This window comes from Protopterus annectens, chromosome 6.part1 (genome assembly GCF_019279795.1).
Source record: "Protopterus annectens isolate FY-2018-M chromosome 6.part1, PAN1.0, whole genome shotgun sequence".
Taxonomy (NCBI): Eukaryota; Metazoa; Chordata; order Ceratodontiformes; family Protopteridae; genus Protopterus; species Protopterus annectens.
In genome coordinates, this window is record NC_056738.1 from 135,620,768 (window position 1) to 135,643,669 (window position 22,902).

Sequence of the window (22,902 nt, forward strand, 5' to 3'; positions counted from 1 at the left end):
ATTGCATGGGGTCCAGTGTTTGAAGGTTGCCAAAGTCTTTGTTTATAAGTTCCATGATAATATGTTACATGGCCTTGCAGATCAGGCTCATCAGACTGATGGGGCAGTAGTTCCTGGGATCCAAGGAGGATCCCCCCTTGTGGAGTGGGATAACTGTAGCTGTGCGCCACTCAGTGGGCATAAAGCCTGAGGTGAGGATATGATTAAACATGACACTTAGGTGAGGTGCCAGTTCATTTTATAGTTCATGTAGTACACAGCCTGGGATGTCATCTGGTCCCATGGATGCTGTATTCTTAGCTTTGGAGAGTGCATTTTTTACCTGTGTGGCCATTACTACCGGAATTTGGCAATCTTTTGGTACTGAGATGGGCCCTTGCCATGCCAGGGCCAGTCATGCCAACATATGGAGAAACACATCCGGGTTTACTGAGTAGGTGGCAGCAATTGAACCTGGAAATGAGTTTTAACTACATACATTTATTGATAGACTTCTTTAAACCATTGGAAAAAGAATCGACTGATTCCATTGATAAAACATATGTTGAACTGCTAGAGTTGCATAAGGATGATTTCTTAGTAAGAATGGATAGGGTCATCGACAATATTTCTTCATATGAACAGTACTTAAAAAATCAAAAAACGAAGAAACTGTTAAGAGACACTACAGACCTTTCTAAGGGCAATGTGTTTACTTGGCCGCAAAATATGCATGCGACTAATTCTGTGATTAACAATACTAATACTGTTTAGAAAGAGAAAGATGCTGCGGTATCTAAGGTCCCTTCTGTTAATAAACAGTCTAACAGTAATATTGAAGGGAATGTCTGTGCGGATTTGATGAATGCACCTAGTACATCTGCTTCTTCTCCTTAAAACGTGGCTGTTTTCATCAAGCCGGCAGATGCAAGGCCGAATTCTACAAATGTGATTGGTCCCACGGAGGTACTCCCTTTACCACTTCCGATTCAGTACAGAGAGAAATCGTGTTATTCATGCTCCCAGAGTCAAGGGAGGAAGCGACAATGTCTGACGGAGGATGGCTGTGCACAGACTATTGGATGGCTCAAACAATTTGGTAATATATAACATTTCTAAGAAAGAATTGACTTTAGCACAATTATCATTGCTACAACATGGTTTATCTTTTATTCCAGATCAGGGCTCCAACTTGAGTGAAACTACTATTGACATTAAGAAATTCATTAGAAATGTTATGTTAAAAAACATGTTTGGTGACACTAGTGAGGTAGCTGAAAGTTTTGTTTTTAAAAGACCTAGTATTTTTCAACCGTTATTGCATCCTGTGTTGGAAACATTTTCAAAGAAATGTGAAATTGATCTAATGGCTGTATATAATGGTGATGGGATGAAAAAAAAAACTTTTTTAATTTAAATAATGATGAACAGCAGGCTTTATTTGAATTGCAGAGTGACACTGAACTGATTATAAAATTGGCTGACTAAGGTAGATCCATCGTTGTAATGGATACAAATTTTTACGATGATAGCATTATGGGGTTATTGATGCATACATGTGTTTATAGTGAAATCAACTTTGAGCAGGTTATGGTATTACATGACAGGGTGAACTCTAGTTTGGGTGATTGCCTCTATAGTGGGCTGATATCTAAGGAGTTATTTGACTATTTTATAGTTGAACACCCCATTACTCTGGTGTTCCAAGGATTGCCGAAAATACACAAATGTTTAGAGAAACCTCCTTTCAGACCCATTATGTCTAGTAAGGGATGGATCACTGAACCAATCTCTATTTTTATAGAGAAAAAGTTACGGCCGGTTCTCAATATACAGATGTTGACAGATACACAACAATTTTTGGGTGACTTATATGGCCTACAAATGGGTTAAAGTTTGATGGAAAGTATTTCTTAGTAAGTTTAGATGTTATGTCTCTCTTTACATGTATTCCACATGACAGTGGTATTAGTATGTTGAAGGAGTTATTAACACTCAAAAGTGTCCATGATGTAGTAACAATTGATTTGATATGCCTTTTTTTAGAGATTGTATTAGAAAATAATGTTTTTATGTATAGTGAGCATTTATGTTTTACAGAAGACTGGCGTAGCTATGGGCACTAGTTGTGCCAATAGCTACGCCAATACTGTTATGGCCCAATGGGAGAAGTATGTTTTTGGTTCTGTTTTTTCATCTTATGTTATATTTTATAGAAGATTTGTAGACAACCTTTTTTTGGTCTGGAGTGGAACAAATGAACAACTGGTTGAATTTATAAGTTACCTGAATAACACAGTGTCATTTCTGTCATTCACGCATAAGGTCTCAGTAAATGAGATGGATTTTTTAGATGTTATGGTTTTTGTTAATCCCTTTGCTATTTAACTACTACTTTATATAGGAAAAGTTGTAGGAAGAACATGATTTTACAGTGCAATACTATGCATGCTGGGTATATTTTTAAAAATGTGGCTGAGGGACAATATATGAGTCTTTCTAGACTGAATAATGAGGATGATTTATATGAGAGGGACATTAATTGCTTTAGGCAGGAATTACTTGATAGAGGTTATAGGAAGAAGGGAGTTGATGCAATTCGCTTCACTAAAGAGAATAGAAGAGGGAAGGGTAACCCTTACTTTACTCATAGGATACCTTCGGCTAATGAAAGTAATATTGATTCGACTATTAAAGAGAAACTTTCCATGTCCCTCTTTTATACTAGTGATGTGAATGAAATTATAAAAATCATTAAGAACAATTGGTCTATTTTACATCTTGGCCTCGATATCCATTCCATTGTGGCAGAATAACCTAGATTTAGTTTTAAAAATAAGAAATCCTTAAAGAGATGTTTATGTTACAAAAATTCCTCTACACATGCTAGGAGAGATATGGTTAATGGACCCTTGATGCACTGCTGCTCTAGATGCAATTTTTGCACATTTATTGATCCTTATTTAGATTTTGTCCACCCTATTACAAATAAGAAATATTATTTTAAAGTTACTGCTGATTGCCGCAGCAGGAACTTAATTTATTTAGCTAAGTGTAGGGCCTGTGATTGGTTTTACATTGGTAAGACCAACAGGTCTTTACTGGAAAGAATGAGGGAACATGTGTATAGTATGAACAAGTCAAATGAACACAACACGTTAGCCAAACATTATGTTGAATATGGACATGAACATACATTTGGTTTTAGGGTAGTTTAGATGGTGAATTCTAATATTTGGGGTGGTGATTTTAGAAATTTCACTGAAGAAAGAGAGTTATCATGGATTATTAATATGCAGGCATATAGGTTTCCTGGCATTAATGAGAGAGCCTCTATTAAACCAGCTTTGAAAGCCACAGAGGCCTCTTTAAATGAATGTGAATTGTTTTATTGTTTTATTGGAAATGCATTCTTATTGGCTAGTTGTATTTATGACTTATGATGGAAGTGCTATATATTTTGTTTTTTCTTGTGATTTGTTGTCTGAAGAAGCACATAACATTGTGTGAAAGCGCTTACCTTGTTATGTTGTCATTAAACCTGAGTTTTTATCATTACAGTCGTGTTTTGGTGCTGTTTTATACTCAGTTATTTAATTATTTGTATGCAGTGAACAGGAAATGTTATATGGGTAAAGAGAAAAAGTGCTTGGAGAAAGAGTAGCTGTGGGTGTAGCAAAATGGGTGGGAAATGAACGGATGAGGGAGTGGATTGGATGAGTGATATCTTTGGAGATAAAGGTATAATATTGTAATTGGATGGGAAAGGTGATGGAACAGGTGACGTAGAAGAGTGATGTGGAGAATGATTTGTAATAGGTATTATGTCAAAAGACATGCTCATCTTTTATTTAATAAGGTGGAAGGAATTATGGGTGGGGACAGAGTGTTTTAAATTTTGCTTAACTGTGGTTGGAACTGACAGTAAGGTAGGGGAGTGGAGTGAGTCTGAGCAAAGCAAGGGTGACCACAGTGGGGCTAACCTGAGAAACGGTGTATGAAGATTTCAAAAAAGCAATCAGTATTGCAAGGGCTTCACCAGGTAGGCTGGAATCAGAAAAATATCAGGACAGATTAAAATATGCTGTACAAGAGATTGTTATATTCTTGAATCTGCCAGGTTTTATGTGGGATAACAAAAAGGAGAAAAAAACATTTCCTTTTATTTTTTATGTCGTTTTGGGATGGAGGCACATTGTTAATGTTAAGTTCAAACACCCAGAGTAGCCAGAAAAACATTACTTCTGTAATGCCCTCTAACAGTAAATTTACATCAATGCAGTACCTGCACCAGACACAGCTTACTTGTGGGTATTACAACTGAACAGCATTTATAAAGAAGGCTGAATACAGCAACAGAAATTAGCTGTGGGAATAAAGCACCCTCTCTTGTTTGTCCAGCAAGCACAGAGTGACCATGCTAAACAGTCACATGCTAAGAGCAAATAGTGGGCAGTGCAGCCATTCCTACATGAGACTAAAGACAGTTTCCTTCAAGTTAAAATACAAAATGAGACTAAAAGCAGTCAAGACTGGATAGTGTAAACATCTGGCTTTACTAGAAATACACATACACTTTACAACTGCCACTTAGGTCATATACCAGCAATAAGTAAAATAAAGACTTTAGATCTCACAGCCTATTGTCAAATCATCTGCATTTATCCATTATTTGCTGAGATACGTATACAATGTACAACATGGATAGGTTACCAGCTCTTTCAGAACACTTAAGAAACAGCTGATACCTCAAACACAGCTAGGCCAGTAAAAAAACTACCATGAGAAAGGTAGGGCAGTGTATGCTTGTCACCATGTTTGACACCAGATGTGTTCTGTTAAAGGCAGTGTGGTCTAGGTTTGAAATCAATGTATCCTAATGAAGGCTGAGTGGTCTACGTTTGACAACAATGTATCCTGATGAAGAGAGGGCAATATATACCAGGCAACAAATATATCCAGATGAAATAAAGTAATTTATGACTTACACCAAAAAAGACATAGTTTCACTTTTTATTCCACATGGTATGCATTCTGACAGCTACTACTGTCTGTTTGTCTGACAATAGAACTTATTAGTTCCTACCCTCAAAGCCATCCTCCTCTAACAATTTCAGTTCTTCTGCAGTCAAGAGTGAAACTGTGGAGCTACTTCCCCCGTGGCTTGCTACTACTTATAGGAGCAGAAGAGATTTATCCTGATGTCAGGTATCCCTGCTCAAATCATCCAGTGCTTGGCTGCTCCAGCTGAACAGGCATGAACTGAGTCTCTATGATCCAAGTCATCACATCCTATTCCACCCAACACTTTCACAAGATCAGGTTCCCTCTAAGTAATGCTGTCTGGCTCGACCATAAAAGGTGTCATTGATTAACACACATTTTCTCACATTTTCTCATTTATCTACTACTGAACTCTCAGAAAGCATTTCCATGCTCCATACTAATCCATGCAATTATATACTGATTATTCTGTGGAAAGATGGCCAAAGTGGAGAGAATATATTTACTTAAGGAATTCATTTTTTTCTTTCCTGATATGTGTACGTGTGTGTGTGTGTGTGTGTGTGTGTGTGTGTGTGTGTGTGTGTGTGTGTGTGTGTGTGTGTGTGTGTGTGTGATTTGTTCCGGGTATATTTTTGATATAATTCATGTACTTGAAATTTATAGTGACACTGCACCAACAAGGTCTGTTTGTTCTAGAAGTTTCACAAAGGAACTGAAATTAGCCAGCAGCAAGTTTGGCAGACAAAGGAATAGGCCACTCAATGTGCCATGTGCCAGGAGCCATGGAGATGCAGTTCAAGTACACTGATTATTGTCATTATTCCTGGGGTCACTGATGTAAATAAGTGTATGATGAATAAATAAGGTGGTGTTCTATACTAGACATGTTTAATGAGTGAACTACATATGCTCATCAAGCAAAGCAAACTAAAATATATCACATTATGTTTGTGAGCTAGAGCCATAAACAGTATACACCTCTTTATAGACAGATTTCTCTGTATAGCAATTTGCATACAAACATGGAGCCAGCCAGAGCAGTTCTGATGAGACTGGTGCAATACACACTGCATTATTTGTGAACCTCCTCCTTTACTTTTAGTTCTGTTACATAGAGAGATCGATATACAGTTTAACATTTTATTATTATCAAAGGTCTTAGGGTATTAAGCTGTACATGGCTAGAAGAAGCAGAGGAAAGTTGTGTTACTTGCTTTTTGTCATATATCCCCTATGCATCTTCTGTCAGCTTTATACTTCATTTCTTATTTTTTTTCTACCTGTATAGTTTATTACACTGTACATGAGGTACTCACCAAGTCACAATAAAGTTTCAGAATAGCTTAAAGAAGCAGACATTTCTATTTTCATTTTAATACTACTATGAGCATGTTGTACCTTATTGGATTAATCACTGTGCATGGGGTGGTGACTCAATAATCTCAGTAATAATGAAGCTCTGGAATTGCTTGAAGAAGCAGACATTAGCATTCAGTACACAACTCTCTACATGTTGTGCCTTACCAGATTAATTACTGTACAAAGGGTACTAACTGAGTAACAATAAATTTCTACAATAGCTTGAAAATCAGAAATTAGCACTCATACGTTATCTGTAGACACTACTCTGTACACACCATGCCTTACCGGATTAATGACTACTTTAGTGCCATCATATGTCCACGTTCCCAACTTCATACTGCAGTTCTGAAGATCAAATGGGAAATGGGTAACTATTATTTCACAGTAGCTTTTGAAAATGGCTGGAGGTGTCCATGTTACCATACCAGTGTACTCCAAAAGCACTCTTGTCTCCTGAACAATAGCGAAATCACCATCCGCACTGGAACAGAAAACCATTTTTTAGATTATAACTACATTGCATATCACATAATCTACTAAACAGAACTGAAATAATCCTCAAACAAACAAATTATATGACAATAAAAGTAGCTTTAGAAATATTGTTTGTACAACTCTAGAGCTGAAAATAATATATATATATATATATATATATATATATATATATATATATATATATATATTATCTATATCTGAAAATAATATATATATATATATGTGTGTGTGTGTGTGTGTGTGTGTGTGTGTATATATATATATATATATATATATATATATATATATATATATATATATATATATATATATAAAATCTACTAAACAGAACTGAAATAATCCTCAAACAAATTATATGATAATAAAGTAGCTTTAAAAATATTGTTTGTACAACTCTAGAGCTGAAAATAATATATATATATATATAGATAGATAGATTGATAGATATCTTCTTTTTCTTTCGGCTGCTCTCAATAGGGGTCGCCACAGATGATCATCTCTATCCATTTCTTTCTGTCCTCTGTATCTTGCTCTGTCACAACAGTCACCTGCATGTCCTCTCTCACCACATCCATAAAACTTATCTTAGGCCTTCTTCTTTTCCTCTTACCTGGCAGCTCCATCCTTAGCATCCTTCCCCCAATAAACTCAGCATTCCTGCTCAACACATGCTCAAACCAAAGCAATCTTGTATCTCTGGCTTTGTCTCCAAACCGTCCAACCTGAGCTGACCCTCTGATATACTCATTTCTAATCCTGTCCATTCTTGTCACACCCAGTGCAAATCTTAACATCTTTAACTCTGCCACCTCCAACTCTGACTCCTGTCTTTTCATCAGTGCCACTGTCTCCAACCCATATAACATAGCTGGTCTCACTACCATCTTGTAGACCTTCCCTTTCACTCTTACTGGTACCCGTCTGTCACAAATCACACCTGACACTCTTCTCTTCCCACTCCACCCTGTCTGCACTCTCTTCTTTACCTTTCTTCCACACTCACCATTATTTTGAACTGTTGATCCCAAGTATTTAACCTCATCCACCTTCGCTAACTCTGCTCCCTGTATCCTCGCCATTCCTCTGTCCTCCCCTCATTCAGACACATATATTCTGTCTTAGTCCTGTACCCTACTCTTACTACAAATCACAATGCCATCTGCAAATATCAGAAAGGGCTCAGAGCTGATCCTTGATGTAATCCCACCTCCACCTTGAACACATCCATCACTCCTACTGCAGACCTCACCACTGTCACACTGCCCTCGTACATATCCTGTACCACTGTTACAAACTTCTCTGCCAGTCCCAACTTCCTCAAACAATACCATGACTCCTCTCTAGGCACCTGTCATATAGTTTCTCTAAGTCCACAAAGACACAATGCAACTCCTTCTGACCTTCTCTATACTTCTCCATCAACACTCTCAGAGTAAACATTGCATCTGCAGTGCTCTTTCCTTGCATGAAACCATACTGCTGCTCACTAATCATCACCTCTCTTCTTAACCTAGCTTCCACTACTCTTTCCCATAACTTCATGCTGTGACTGATCAGTTTTATCCCTCTGTAGTTACTACAGCTCTGCACGTCATGCTTATTCTTAAAAATTGGTACCAATGCACTTCTTCTCCACTCCTCAGGCATCCTCATACTTTCCACAATTTTTTTAAACAATCTGGTTAAAAAACCCACTGCCATCTCTCCTAAATACCTCCATTTTCCACAGGTATGTCATCTGGACCAACAGCCTTTCCATTCTTCATCCTCTTCATAGCTATCCTTACTTCCTCCTTGCTAATCCATTGCACTTCCTGATTCACTATCCCCGCATCATCCAACATTCTCTCTCTCTCATTCTCTTAATTCATCAACCCCTCAAAGGACTGCTCAACACACTCTCCATGCTTGTGAGTATGTTTCCCTCATTATCCGTTATCACCCTAATCTGCTGCACATCTTTCCCAGTGCTGTTCCTCTGTCTAGCCAATTGGTACAGGTCCTTCTCTCCCTCCTTAGTGTCCAGCCTTTCATACAACTCTTCATACGCTTTATCCTTTGCCACTTCTCTCTTCACTATATGCCTCATCTTCTTGTACTCCTGTCTACTTTCTTCATCTATCTGACAATCCCACTTCTTTGCCATCCTCTTCCTCTGTATACTCTCCTTTACTTCCTAATTCCAGCATCAGGTCTCCTTGTCCTCCTCGCTCTGTTCTGTCCAGATGTCACACCAAGCAGATTTCTATCTGTCTCCCTTACCACCCCTGCTGTGGCTGCCCAGCTATCTGGTAACACTTCACTGCCACCTAGTGCCTGTCTTAACTCTTCCCTGAACTCAACCTAACAGTTATCCTTTTTCAACTTCCACCATTTGATCCTTGGCACTGCCCTGACTCTCCTCCTCCTATTCTTGATCTCCAGCGTCATCGTACAGACCACCATCCTATGCTGCCTGTCTACGCTTTACCCTGTCACCACTTTGCAGTCTCCAATATATATATACATATATATATATATATATATATATATATATATATATATATATATATATATATAAATATATATATATATATATATATATATATATATATATATATATATATATATATATATATATATATATATATATATATATATATGTATATATATATATATATATATTTTGACATTTTAATATATCAATATATATCTATCTATTTTATTTATATATATATATATATATATATATATATATATATATATATATATATAGAAGCCGTGGTGGTACAGCGGTAGCATTGTTGCCTCACAGCAAGAGGTTCTCCTGTTCAATTCACAACTGGAGTGCCTTCTGTGTGGAGTCTGCATGTCCTCCGCGTGGTCGAGTGACCGCCAAAAGAAATGCGTGAATGGGTGTGCCTTCACTGAAGGTTGGGCATCTGGCTGGCAACTTGACACCATAAAAAATCTACTGCCAATCATTAGCGGACCAGAGTTCTGCTGTGGCGACCCCTAACCAGGAAAAGCCAAAAAGACAAATATATATATATATATATATATATATATATATATATATATATATATATATTTATTTAGATATATAGGTTTGCTATCGGATGTCTGAACAGCAGGTGATCAAGCATTGGCTAATCCAAAGACAGTTTTCCAGGAGGCAGAAAGCTGAACCAGGCAACATCGAATACACTACAGCAAATGGGTAGTGTATTTCGATCATCTGAGTTCGGCTTTCTGAGCGCAGATTGTGGTACAGTGAGGAACAGGGAATTAACCCTTCCCTCACTGTAGTCCAAAATCAGAGTTGGTATATATAATTTGCAGGGGGTGGGGGTGCAGCCCCCCACATGGGGGGTGCTGGGGGACTTGCCCCACTGCAAAATAGTGAAGTAAATTTACTATTCACTGTAGAGTGTAACGGTATGGTAGGGTGCATAGCATGGGTGACTGATGTCACCTTCTCCTATGTCGAGTACTTCAAACTACGGGTGTCAATGTATTCAGTTTCAATTTGGCTGCTCTATCAATGATACATATTTGGCATTTCAGATTGACATTTTGATCAGTTGATTGATGCAGTTTTGGATATACAATAGTAAATTTATTTGTGTGTATATATATATATATATATATATATATATATATATATATATATATATATAGGCTAATCTTTAGGTAGACCCCTATTTTCTACAGAAAGGTGGCAGTAGTGGCCTGTGATTTATCAGGCACATATGCAAAAAATTCAGATCTCATTTAAAGGCCAGACAGAGTTTCTGTATTCTCTTCCATCCCTATGTCCTCCCAAAGCAGTGGAATGCCAGCGTACATATCAGTTATGGAACTTCCACCATAATGCTGCAGTTAAATAATGAAGAGCTGCTTTACAGCTGCCCTGTGGATAGAGAGCAGTTGTAACAATAGTGTTCCTTGTTATTTGAATGAGGCTAGGAGAGGGACACACACAGGCAAACAAATACACATACACACACACACACACACACACACACACACACACACACACACACACACACACACACACACACACACACACACACACACACACACACACACACACACACACACACACACATACACGCACGCACGCACGCACACACACGCGCGCGCGCACGCACACAAACACAAATCAGGTCCACTGAGTTTTAGATAGTAATTCTATCAAATAATGCCACATATCTAGTACAGTTTAAATAGAATTTTGAAATAGATACTAAGATACAGAGAAGTGTATGCATTTACTAACGTGCCACTTGCCACTTCTGGGCAATTTGCAGTTGCACAAATCTGGTATAGCAATGCAATTATTTGGTCCATGCAGGGATTTATACTGTCTAAGTAAACAGACATTGAAGAACTGTATGTTTACCAAATAGCATCAGCTCCATTTATTCAGATTTTGAAGGAAAGTCTGCCCATCAGCTATGTTACTACTTGTCTGTCCAGTCTCACAGAAATTCAAAAACATGTACCTTGATTGCAGAGATGTCCTCATGACCCATCCATTCCCTCTTCCAAACCTCCAATGAACCTGGCCAGTGCTAATGAACAGAAAGATACTGCTGTCCAGCAACCCCCGCACACACACGTACATGTGCTCATAGTCATGCAGTTGTACAGACAATTATGTATGCAGCCTTTATAACCACAACTAGCATTTAACCTTCAGTTATAGTTTCACATCATTATTCTGAAAAGTCTTTCAGTGCATCTCCATCAATGAGAAGCAGATTGGGGTTATTTGCCTGCCTGGGTATGTTTTTAAAATATAGTTTTCTACCTTATTTAGACATCACATACTCTTTCTGAAACTTAAATGACTGGGTTGCCTTCATTTATTAACTGCTGTATGGCAATTATAATCAAAGTATATTACAAAATTTCTAATCATATAAATGGTGAGTTGTAACCCCTTGGGAGTACGCTGTTTGGATGAGCACCATCCGGTGAAACTTTAATGTTTGACAACCCAGCCAAACACTCTACCAGATGACTCTGAAAGATGAGGGCAATTGTTACCCCAGCAGTAAAGCAGCCCTGAAAGTTCATCATAATAAGCAGCAGGATGCAGGTGGCATAGACTTCCGCATGGGTGGAGTGGGGGCTAGCATTCCCCTAAACAACATTTTGCACAAAATTTTCCCAATCAGACATGGAGTTAAATTTGTGACTACTTTGCCTGCTGGGGAAATTTGTTATTGATTGATAAGCCTACAGCCATAACATTTGGTGTCTCCTACATCAGCTAATTAATGCCATTGTGCATTTAATAAGTGGAACTGATGTCATGTTAATTTTTATTTTTAGTTTAGATGCTCTACATTAGGGCAGAATGCAAGAGTTATGTCATGGCTAATCATTTGAATTCACAGTGACCTGTTTTACATAGATAGTCATGCCTCCTTTGGCAGCCATAAACTATGGCTAACATTTCCTTCACTGTTTGAGTATAGCATGTTTGGGCATTAATCAAAGCTCTTGACTTATAATGGCCTGCTTTTTTACAGTAGTGCAGTGTACGAAACACTTGACTAATTACCATTTACTTAAAGTGTGACTGGTTGTAACATGACAGAATTTCGAAGTGGGTGTCTAAATGACTAAGTTTTCAACATCTTCAAGTTTTTGTCTTATGACACTGACCAAATCCAAGCAATGTCATACCTTAGCTATATCTGTCAAGTTTGGAACTAACTTTGCAATATATTATACCATACCAAGAAACTACATAAGAGATGGCTTTATGGATATATTTAATGCATATTTACAAAGGTTTTGACCTTATCAGAGTCTGGTTTGTGACCTTCAGAAGTGAAAATGTATCCCATATACCTGAGAAATGACACAAGCTCTGACATACACTCTTGTTTAGCTTCAGGCCTGTTTGCCTTACTCTAGCAGTTTAATAAGCCTTAAGTCATGATACTGGTTAGCAAGTCCACAGAGTAGAAGACAATCACTTATATTATACATGTCTTTTAGCCCTTCATTTAAGCTGTTGCCTGTTTTTTTTTTTTAACAGTTTACTATTGACTTCAGATGCCTGGTTTAAACTATGGCTCCTTCCTGTCCCAAGACCACTTCACCGGGGGTCACCCTAACCTAACCTTTCAATAGATGGTCCTGCCTCTCCAAATGAGAAGACTTGTGTCAGTGGCACAACTAGTAGCAGACTTGGCTTTGGTGCTGTGAGACCAGAAGGCTGTGATTTCTCTTCCCACTCCAGGTGACTGGATTGCTGACACTGTAGTAAAGCATTAGGGGGTGCTGTACTCCTGGGTGCATTGTCCTTTGGATGAGACATTAAACTGAGGTCTCATCTGCTTGAGTTGCTGGCAGCTTAGCTTGATGCAAAAATTCCACAGCAGTTATCAAAAAGGGTTGGAGAAGTTCCCTGATGCCTTGGCCAGTTTTTATCCTAGTAGTAAAAATGCCACCTGTGGTCTCCCCCCTGACAAGAGACCATTAGCCTAGTGTGACTGATATGGTCAAAAAAGGATAAATAAAAATAAATAAATAATATTTCTCTGCTCTCCCCTTTACTGTCAACTCTTCTCTACTTCCATCTTCTAACTTCCCCATTATGTTTAAACCTTCTCCATTTTTTCTACACCCCTTCCCTTTCAATTCAATTTCACCCTCATCTTCCAAACTCCCCTCTATGTTCAAACCTTCTCCTTCAAAGGTCATTACCCTTTGCACATCTCTATAACAGCCTCTGCTGTTCATACTGTAAATAATACACTGTCTGAATTAACCACTGTTGCTTTATATTGCATCCACTGACAATTACTGCGTTAAGCCATTTCGTATAACACTGCATAATATCATACGTATTCACCCTGCATGTTTGCTTCTAACTACATCTGTCATATCTACTGTTGAACATTTTACCCACTTTATAATATTTAAAAAAAGTGCTTTGTTCTGACTTTTGTAATCTTGGGATGAACCTGAAAAAAAAAAGTCCAAGTAGATCAATGTCCTACCCTGTTCAACAAATAAAATAAAATACAGTTTATCCAGTATCAAGTCAGCTTCTCTCAATAACTATATCATGACTTGATAAATTTGAATCTGTGCACAGTTCTGTCTCTTATCAGTTTACCATACAAACAACCAAACAGGAGTATTCAGAAACATTTATCATGTAGTATTGCATGAAAGACCATGATGAATAGAGATGCAGAGGAAGGGTTAGTACAGAGACACGTGTAGAATGATCTTGTATAGGAGAAATAGCTTGGTATTAGTGGTATGCCAATGACTCAATAATGACATGCAAATGAGTGCTACCATAATAAAGAGGCTTGAAGCATGAACAAATGATGAATTTGAATGTGGTGGAGTGATTTAGAAATGTATACATCCAGTGCTGACAGCTGCAGTGCTCTTCTGTTCTGAACACAAGGATTTCTTGGAGTGTAGGAGCTTGACTCATTCTAATATTTTAGAAACTGTAGCAGCTTTAGCTGTACAGCAGGTCTTAGTGGTGCCTCTCAAAGCCAGTGTCCATGATGTGGCTTACTGTCACCCTCTGTGTCGCAGGCTAACATACCTTCAACTATACGACCAGGACATTATCAGCTGCTACCATGCAGGCACAGACACTGTATAGGAGATAACAGATGTGTCACCCACACATGAAATTAAGGGCATTTGTGGACTGCGTATCCCTGGGGACATAAAGGTTTATGTAGCATTAACCACTCTTAACACAGAGTCCTTTCAGCATCCGGTGAAGGTACTTTAGGAATTCATAGGCACCAGCTTTATGAATCCTACACTAATTACTTAATGTGATGTTGCAACATGTGGAGCAGAATATATGTTTTCATGGACAGCAGAAGAGAGAATTATACTATGCAGCCATATACAACATAGCTGATTTCTTTGAGGTCTCCGTGGTCATTAATTACACCAATATTGTCATCAAGACATCGCCTGTACCACATGACATCTAGAACATCAGCCCAAAGAGTTTCTATTCCATCAAATGCCAGGTGGTTTGTAGTGCACAGGTTATTATATACAATGTGTCCTTGCATCCCCAGGCAGTTTGCATGGTACCCACATCAAACAAGCATGCCACCTCTATCAGTGTTTCACAGGGACATCTATTTGGTACGTGTACACCTTGTCAGGTACATTAGTCATGATATATGGCTCCCATTTAAGTAGCCAGCAGGCCACTTACTATGGAGTCCACTTCTAAGAGTTGCACGTGAGTCTGGATATGCCTTGAAGCCATGGATGAAAACCTCCATCTGAGGCCCCTGGGGTATGGCTGAGATGGCATACAATACCATACATTCATAGAAATAGAACATTGTCAGATGTGTTTGGACTCTGGAAGGGATGTTTCTACTACCTGGCTACATCTAGTGATGCACTGCAGTACACACCTGAGACCTGCAGTCAGTTATGTGTGGGATATAAAAATAACAAGCAAAGCATCTGACCAGAGAGTAAGTGCTCCAGACACTAAATAAATTGTAAATAAAGAACCACGAAGCACCAGAGCACTCCAAGGCTGTAGGAGCTGACAAAAATCAACAATATATCCAAAACAACTTAATGTAGATGAAAGTCCAACGACTGCAGAAACTACTCAAAAATAATCCAAAGAAATCTTTATTGGTCTACAAGTAGAACGAAGGTTAGCAGTTTCACCCTGATAGGCTTCCTCAGACCTTTCACTTAGAAAATATTTTAAGACATAAATTTATACTAATCTACCAATGACATCACTTCCTAGATTAACCAATTAACAACAAATATAGCTAATGAATAATGAATATAAAATCATTAATTTCTAACATTTCTATATAAAAACTTAAATTACATGCAAATATAAGAAATATAAAAAACTAAAAACAAATCACATATAAAAAGTATATATTTGCAATAACTTAATGAAACTGAAATAACTGTAAAATAGTAGCATTGTGCAATTTCATTTGACCATCAACCTCCTACTTTTAAGAATAGGTTTTATAGACACTTTGTCATTGAGACCTGGTTTCTAGTCAGCTCTTAAACGTATAATCCATCTAACCTCTGTCATTTTAGTATAGTTCCTCACGTCTCCCCCTCTAAGATTCAGTGTATTAACTTGCAATACCTGAAATCTAAAACTATGTAGTTCATTGGTGTGTGGGACATGTTTGGACAGAGCATTATTGGGGGATCGAATGCGAATATTATAAAGATGTTCCTTGATCCTATCACATAGGCATCTGTCTGTCTTACCTACATAGAACGCTTTACATGTGACGCACTTAGGTAAATAAACTACATACTTTGTATCACAAGTAGCTGTTGTCTTGAATCTAAACTTTTTCATTGTAATGGGGTGTATGAAAAAGGATCACTAGATATAAACTCACAGTAATTACATCTATTACATGATCTAGTACCTTCAAATAAAAGATCATCTGGTATAGGAACATGACCCTTAGAATAACATAACAATCTTCATAAATTAAGTTTGTTCCTATATACAAACTGTGGTTTGGAACCAACAATTTCCTTCAGCTGTGGATCTACCATTAAAACTGTCCAATTTTTATGGAAGACATCTCTGATATTTCCAATGTCCTGTGTATAATTCATGGAGGTTTTGACCATAGAATTACTAAACTGATTTGCCTGTGGGGGCCCTTCATTCATTCTCCTATCTGAAAAATAGGGACAAACAGTATTTTCTCTCAACAAATGAATCCCCTCAAAACCTGTGGTGATTTCTGATAAACTGTAAGATCTGTCCAATAACCTCTCATGTAAACCAACCATCTCATGCTCAAATCCTTCCAAACTCGGATTTAAGTGTGACGCTCATATAGCTTGCCCCCTTATAATGTTGTTAAACACAAACTTGGGATGCATACTTTCTCAATGGAGAAGTGAATTTTTATAACAGGATTTCCTGTAAACTCCTGTATTGAGTAATCCATTATCTAACTTTTCTATGAATACATCCAAAAATGATATCCAATTATCAGATTTCTCCATAGTAAAACCCAAGTAATGTGTCAAGTTGAATGATGTCATAGTTCCCAAAGCCTCACAACAGATATCTGTGAATATAGATTCTCCTTTGAATATTAATGTAGAGGATAGGAATGTTAATTCTTTAGATATTGGTGACATAGATCTAGGTACATCCAATACCAGTATGAAACTACCCAGTACCATTGTACATCAAGTCACTACGGTGACTTCCCCAAACCATGCCAATAGGGCTATAGAAAAATTGCCTGTAGGTAGAAGAAAGGTACCACCATAGGGCATCAAGAAGGAGCCAATGGATATACCCCTTTTCCCATCAACAACACATACCAGGGGAGGAGAAACAGGTCAATGAGCAGGGGTAGACAAAAACGCAAGGGATCTGGGGAAGAACATATGGGCCCCACCCTCAAAAAAATGTAGGAGAAAATACCCAGACATTAATTTGGAACCTCTCGAATAGAAAGTTAACAACAGAAGAAATACAAGTCCTTAGTAAGGGACTCTCTTTTATACGCTCTGTAAAAAGCAATCTAACAGATCTTGTTATTGATACCAAGTCTTTTGGACGTAATGTACAGCTTAAGTTAGATTACCAAGATCAATCTATGCCCAGCGAAGACTGGGTGTATAAGAAACCCAGAAATTATGTTCCAATATTACATCCCTTATTAGACACCTTTGTTAAAATGGTAGAAGATGATTTACATAAACTAAGTCATGACAATAGAAGAAGAAGACATCTAGGTAATCTTACTCCCAGCCAGACGGCTGCCATGGTTAAGTTGAAGAATGATAGAAACATCGCAATTATGCCTGCTGATAAAGGAGGACCTATTGTGGTATTAGATAAAATAGAATATGATAGAATAATGTCTTCAATGTTAAGTGATAACAGGTTTTATATTATTATACAGATGGAGGAAGTAGAACTACGTGTCAGAAGGATATTCGGTATGTTAGAAGATCTCTTAAGAATAAATTGATTGAGTTAGACTTGTATCAATTCTTTCTAGTGGTTAACCCATTGATTCCGGTCATTCAAGGGATACCCAAGGTCCACAAGGACCCATTGTATCCTCCTATGAGGCCTATGAGGCAGGGAGAGGATGGGTCACTGAACCACTCTCCCTGTATGTGGAAAAACAGCTCAGACTTGGGTATATATTGAGAGATACCAAACAGTTTTTGTTGGATTTGTATAGTAAAATATCTACATTTTCAATGGACATCTGTTACAAACTTGTGACCTTGGATGTACAATCTTTATTCACTGTCATACCTAATCAGGAGGGGATAGAGAGTATACAAAGACGCCTGAGGGCAAACACTGATTATACAGGTTTGCATATTGATTTGGTATGTGCGTTTTTAGAAGTTTATCTTAGAGAATAATATCTTTATTTTGTTTTGTACATACAGAAGAATGGTGTAGCTATGGGCACTTCTTGTGCCGATAGCTAAGCCCACCGAGTAATGGCTGATCGGGAAAAGGAGAAATTATTCCCATTAAACAGATTTAAGAAACACATTATTTTTTATACACATTTTGTTGATGACCTGTTTCTTCTATGGACAGTTACTGACATTGAGCTAGATTGTTTCTATGAGGAAGTCAACTCATTGACACATTACTTGGGTTTTACTATGGAGAAATCTATAATTGGATATCATTTTTGGATGTATTCATAGAAAAGTTAGATAATGGATTACTCAGTACAGGAGTTTACAGGAAATCTGTTATAAAAATTCACTTCTCCATAAAGAAAGTACGCATCCCAAGTTTGTGTTTAACAACATTATAAGGGGGAAAGCTATACCAGCATCACACTTAAATCCGAGTTTGGAAGGATTTGAGCATGAGATGGTTGGTTTACGTGAGAGGTTATTGGACAGATCTTGCAGTTTATCAGAAATCACCACAGATTTTGAGGGGATTCATTTGTTGAGAGAAAATACTGCCTGTCCCTATTTTTCAGATAGAAGAATGAATGAAGGGCCCCCACAGACAAATCAGTTTAGTAATTCTATGGTCAAAATCTCCATGAATTATACACAGGACATTGGAAATATCAGAGATGTCTTCCATAAAAATTGGGGAGTTTTAATGGTAGAACCACAGCTGAAGGAAATTGTTGGTTCCAAACCACAGTTTGTATATAGGAACAAACTTAATTTACGAAGATTGTTATGTTATTCTAAGGGTCATGTTCCTATACCAGATGATCTTTTATTTGAAGGTACTAGATCATGTAACAGATGTAACTATTGTAAGTTTATATCTAGTGATCCATTTTTCATACACCCTGTTACAATGAAAAAGTTTAGATTCAAGACAGCTACTTGTGATACAAAACATGTAGTTTATTTAGCTAAGTGCGTCACATGTAATGCATTCTATGTAGGTAAGACGGACAGATGCCTATGGGATAGGATCAGGGAACATCTTTATAATATTCGCATTTGATCCCCCAATAATGCTCTATCCAAACATGTCTCACACACCAATGAACTACATAGTTTTAGATTTCAGGTATTGCAAGTTAATACACCAAATCTTAGAGGGGGAGACGTGAGGAACTATACTGAAACGACAGAGGTTAGATGGATTATACATTTAAGAGCTAACCAGAAACCAGGTCTCAATGACAAAGTGTCTATAAAACCTATTCTTAAAAGTAGGAGGTTGATGGTCAGATGAAATTGCACAACGCTACTAGTTAACAATTATTTCAGTTTCATTAAGTTATTGCAAATATATATTTGTTATATGTGATTTGTTTTAGTTTTTTATATTACTTATATTTGTATGTAATTTATCATGTTTTTACATAGAAATGTTAAAAATTAGTGATTTTATATTCATTATTCATTAGCTATATTTGTTGTTAATTGGTTAATCTAGGAAGTGATGTCATTGGTAGATTAGTATAAATTTATGTCTTAAAATCTTTTCTAAGTGAAAGGTCTGAGGAAGCCTATCAGGGTGAAAGCGCTAACCTTCGTTCTACTTGGTCCCTGGTCCTAACCATACCTCTATCACTGATAAATGCACTCTTATTACCAGTAGCTCCATAACCCCTTCCAAGCCAGCTAACTCTCTCCTTATAGCACATCTTAATATACGGAGCATTAATAATAAAATCCCACACCTACATGCCCTCCTAGATGTCCACCAATTCAATATCCTATGCCTATCTGAAACTTGGCTTAAACCTTCAGTCAGAGATAATGAACTAACCCCTCCAGGTTATAATATCATCAGAAAAGACCATACTACTAAAAAGGGAGGAGGGGTCGCAATCCTCTACAAAACCAAACTACAAATCAGCACCATTGACCTTAACCCACCTTTAGACAATAAAGCCGAAATACTCATCACTAAACTTCAGGTCAACCCTAGTAAAGCTATTAATGTCATCTGTTTATACCTTCCACCAGGAAACAATATTAATACCCTTGAAAATATCCTGAATTTTATTACTATCAACCTCCCACAAGAAACTATAATTTTAGGAGACGTCAATATTGATTGGCAGTCCTGTAATAGTATACACCCTTCCACCCATATTAACTTATATGGCTTTACACAAACCATTAACTCCTCTACCAGAACTCACAAACCCAACAACAAAGAAACTACCTTGGACTGGATACTCACTAATAATCCTCTACAAACATACAAAGTAGGGACCCTCCCAGATGATCTAAGTGACCATTCCCTAACCTACTTTATTAGATCTAAAACCAACCTCACTCTTCCCAGCACTGCCAGAACTGTTCGCTGCAAAAAACAATTTAACCATGATCTATTCCTGACAGAACTTAAACAATGTAATTGGTCACCACTAAAATATCTTCCACTTGATGAAGATGTAGCCTATTTTAATACCACATTCTTAACCATCCTGAACCACCATGCACCATTACGCTCTATTAGATGCAAAGCTAAACCAGCACCCTGGCTCTCAAATACTACAAGGCATAAAATCCATCTGAGAAACAAAGCCTGGGTCAAATGGCGTACTACTAAAAACCCATTAGATCACTTAATTTTCAAACAACTAAGAAATAATACTAAAAAAGCCATAGTGCTAGATAAAAAGAACTTTTACCTCCAAATACAGCAAACCCATCAAAATAAACCTCAAATGTTTTGGAACAGTATCAACAAACTTCTTCACCCAGGACAATCAACCACCCCTAACCCTCTAGGCTCCAACCCAGATAATCCCATTCACACTGCCAACTCCTTTAATTCCTTCTTTACCAATGCCATCCAATCTCTTGCTAGCCATCTTTCACCTGACACCACAAATCTGCTTAATTCATCTCTAGATCCTCCTCCATCCTTTCAAATGCAACCAGTGTCTACTTCTAGTATATGCTCTCTTCTACTAAAACTTAAACCTTCCACCCCTTCTGCTGACCAAGTCCCAGGAGAATACCTCCAAATTGGAGCCAAATCCATTGCATACCCTATATCTATCCTTATCAATAGAACCATTAGTGAAGGAAATATCCCATCCATCTGGAAAATTTCTTATATTATTCCTTTACACAAAGGTGGGAACTCTAATGAATTCTCTAACTTTCGTCCTATAGCCTTGCTATCTCCTCTGGCAAATATTATGGAAAAATGTATACAGAAGCAACTTCTAAACCAACTTCTCCAAAATAAGCTACTGGCAAACTGTCAACATGGTTTCATACCTCACCACAGTACCACCACAGCCCTGCTATCATTTGCAGATTGTATTAACAATAATCGTAACAACGGCTTTCTTTCCTCTGCAGTATTCGTTGATTTAACCAAAGCTTTCGACATGGTTCATCACCAGCTGCTCTTGCATATTATGAAATCTTTATCACTAGACCCATTAGCCATCAAATGGTTCAAATCTTACCTTGATAACAGAAAACAAGCGGTTCTCTGGCACAATAATCTTTCTAATCTCCTCCCCATCTCCCTTGGTGTCCCTCAGGGCTCCATATTAGGGCCGCTCCTATTTTCCATCTATATTAATGATCTTCAGTCAGCAATTCCACATTCTACCTGCATTCAGTATGCAGATGACTCCACTATTATCTGCTCAGCTACTTCTCAAATTGAACTGCAGACCATCACCCAGAAAGCATTTAATACTGTTGAACAATGGTTTACAAACCGCTGCCTCCTACTAAATCCAAAGAAAACTAAACTGCTACTCTTCTCCCCAACCCGCAAGTCCACCCCTACACATTTTACACTCACATCTAACAATGGTACTATTATCTCTCCAGACCTATCTACCAAACTCCTAGGAATATCTATAGACAACACCCTCAACTTTGACACACATATTAACAGTACTATAAAAACAGTCAACAAGAAACTTGGATCCCTCTATAGAATCAAACCCTTTCTTACTCCAGCAGCCAGGACTGCTATAGCCAGAACTCATCTCATCTCTACACTACTCTATGCCTCACCCATTTATACAAACCTTTCTAAAACCAACATTAACAAATTGACTGTATCCTATAATAATATTGCCAGATTTGCTGCTGCCACTCCTTTCCATACCCATCACTGTCTAAATCTTAAACAACTTGATTGGTTAGAGTTTTCACACCATCTGCACTTTTCACAGCTTACTATTGCCCACAAAACACTGTATCAACCCTCCAATGCCCCTATACTTTCAAGCCTACTTACCCTCTACCACAATCCTAAAAACTTACGCTCTTCTAATAAACTTCTGTTTAACACCTGTAGATCCAACAATTTAGCAGGTGACTCCCTCTTCTGTACTACCATTGGTAAGCTATGGAATCTACTACCCATTGAACTCACAACTCTCCCCTCTCATTCACATTTCAAAAAGAAGCTCAAGCTTTATCTCATGACACACTGGCTATGTTCCTGTACTATCCCTGACTAACTGCTGTTTCTTCTCACTAATTACCACCTGCCTCAACTAGCCTTCCCTACGAGATCTGCTTATTATGTATCTTTGACTGAATTCTTCATATATACACTTATATCTCATC

The 22,902-nt window shown here is 37.7% G+C and overlaps 1 protein-coding gene across 1 annotated transcript in view; it reads right to left on the minus strand.

Annotated features, from left to right (window-relative positions):
• Positions 1 to 22,902, minus strand: part of CHRNA1 (cholinergic receptor nicotinic alpha 1 subunit) — a 388,181-nt gene that overhangs the window by 172,905 nt on the left and 192,374 nt on the right. The window contains exon 5 of the mRNA XM_044075561.1: positions 6,634 to 6,829. Coding sequence (XP_043931496.1) covers positions 6,634 to 6,829 — 196 coding nt within the window. The remainder of the gene's footprint in view (positions 1 to 6,633; positions 6,830 to 22,902) is intronic.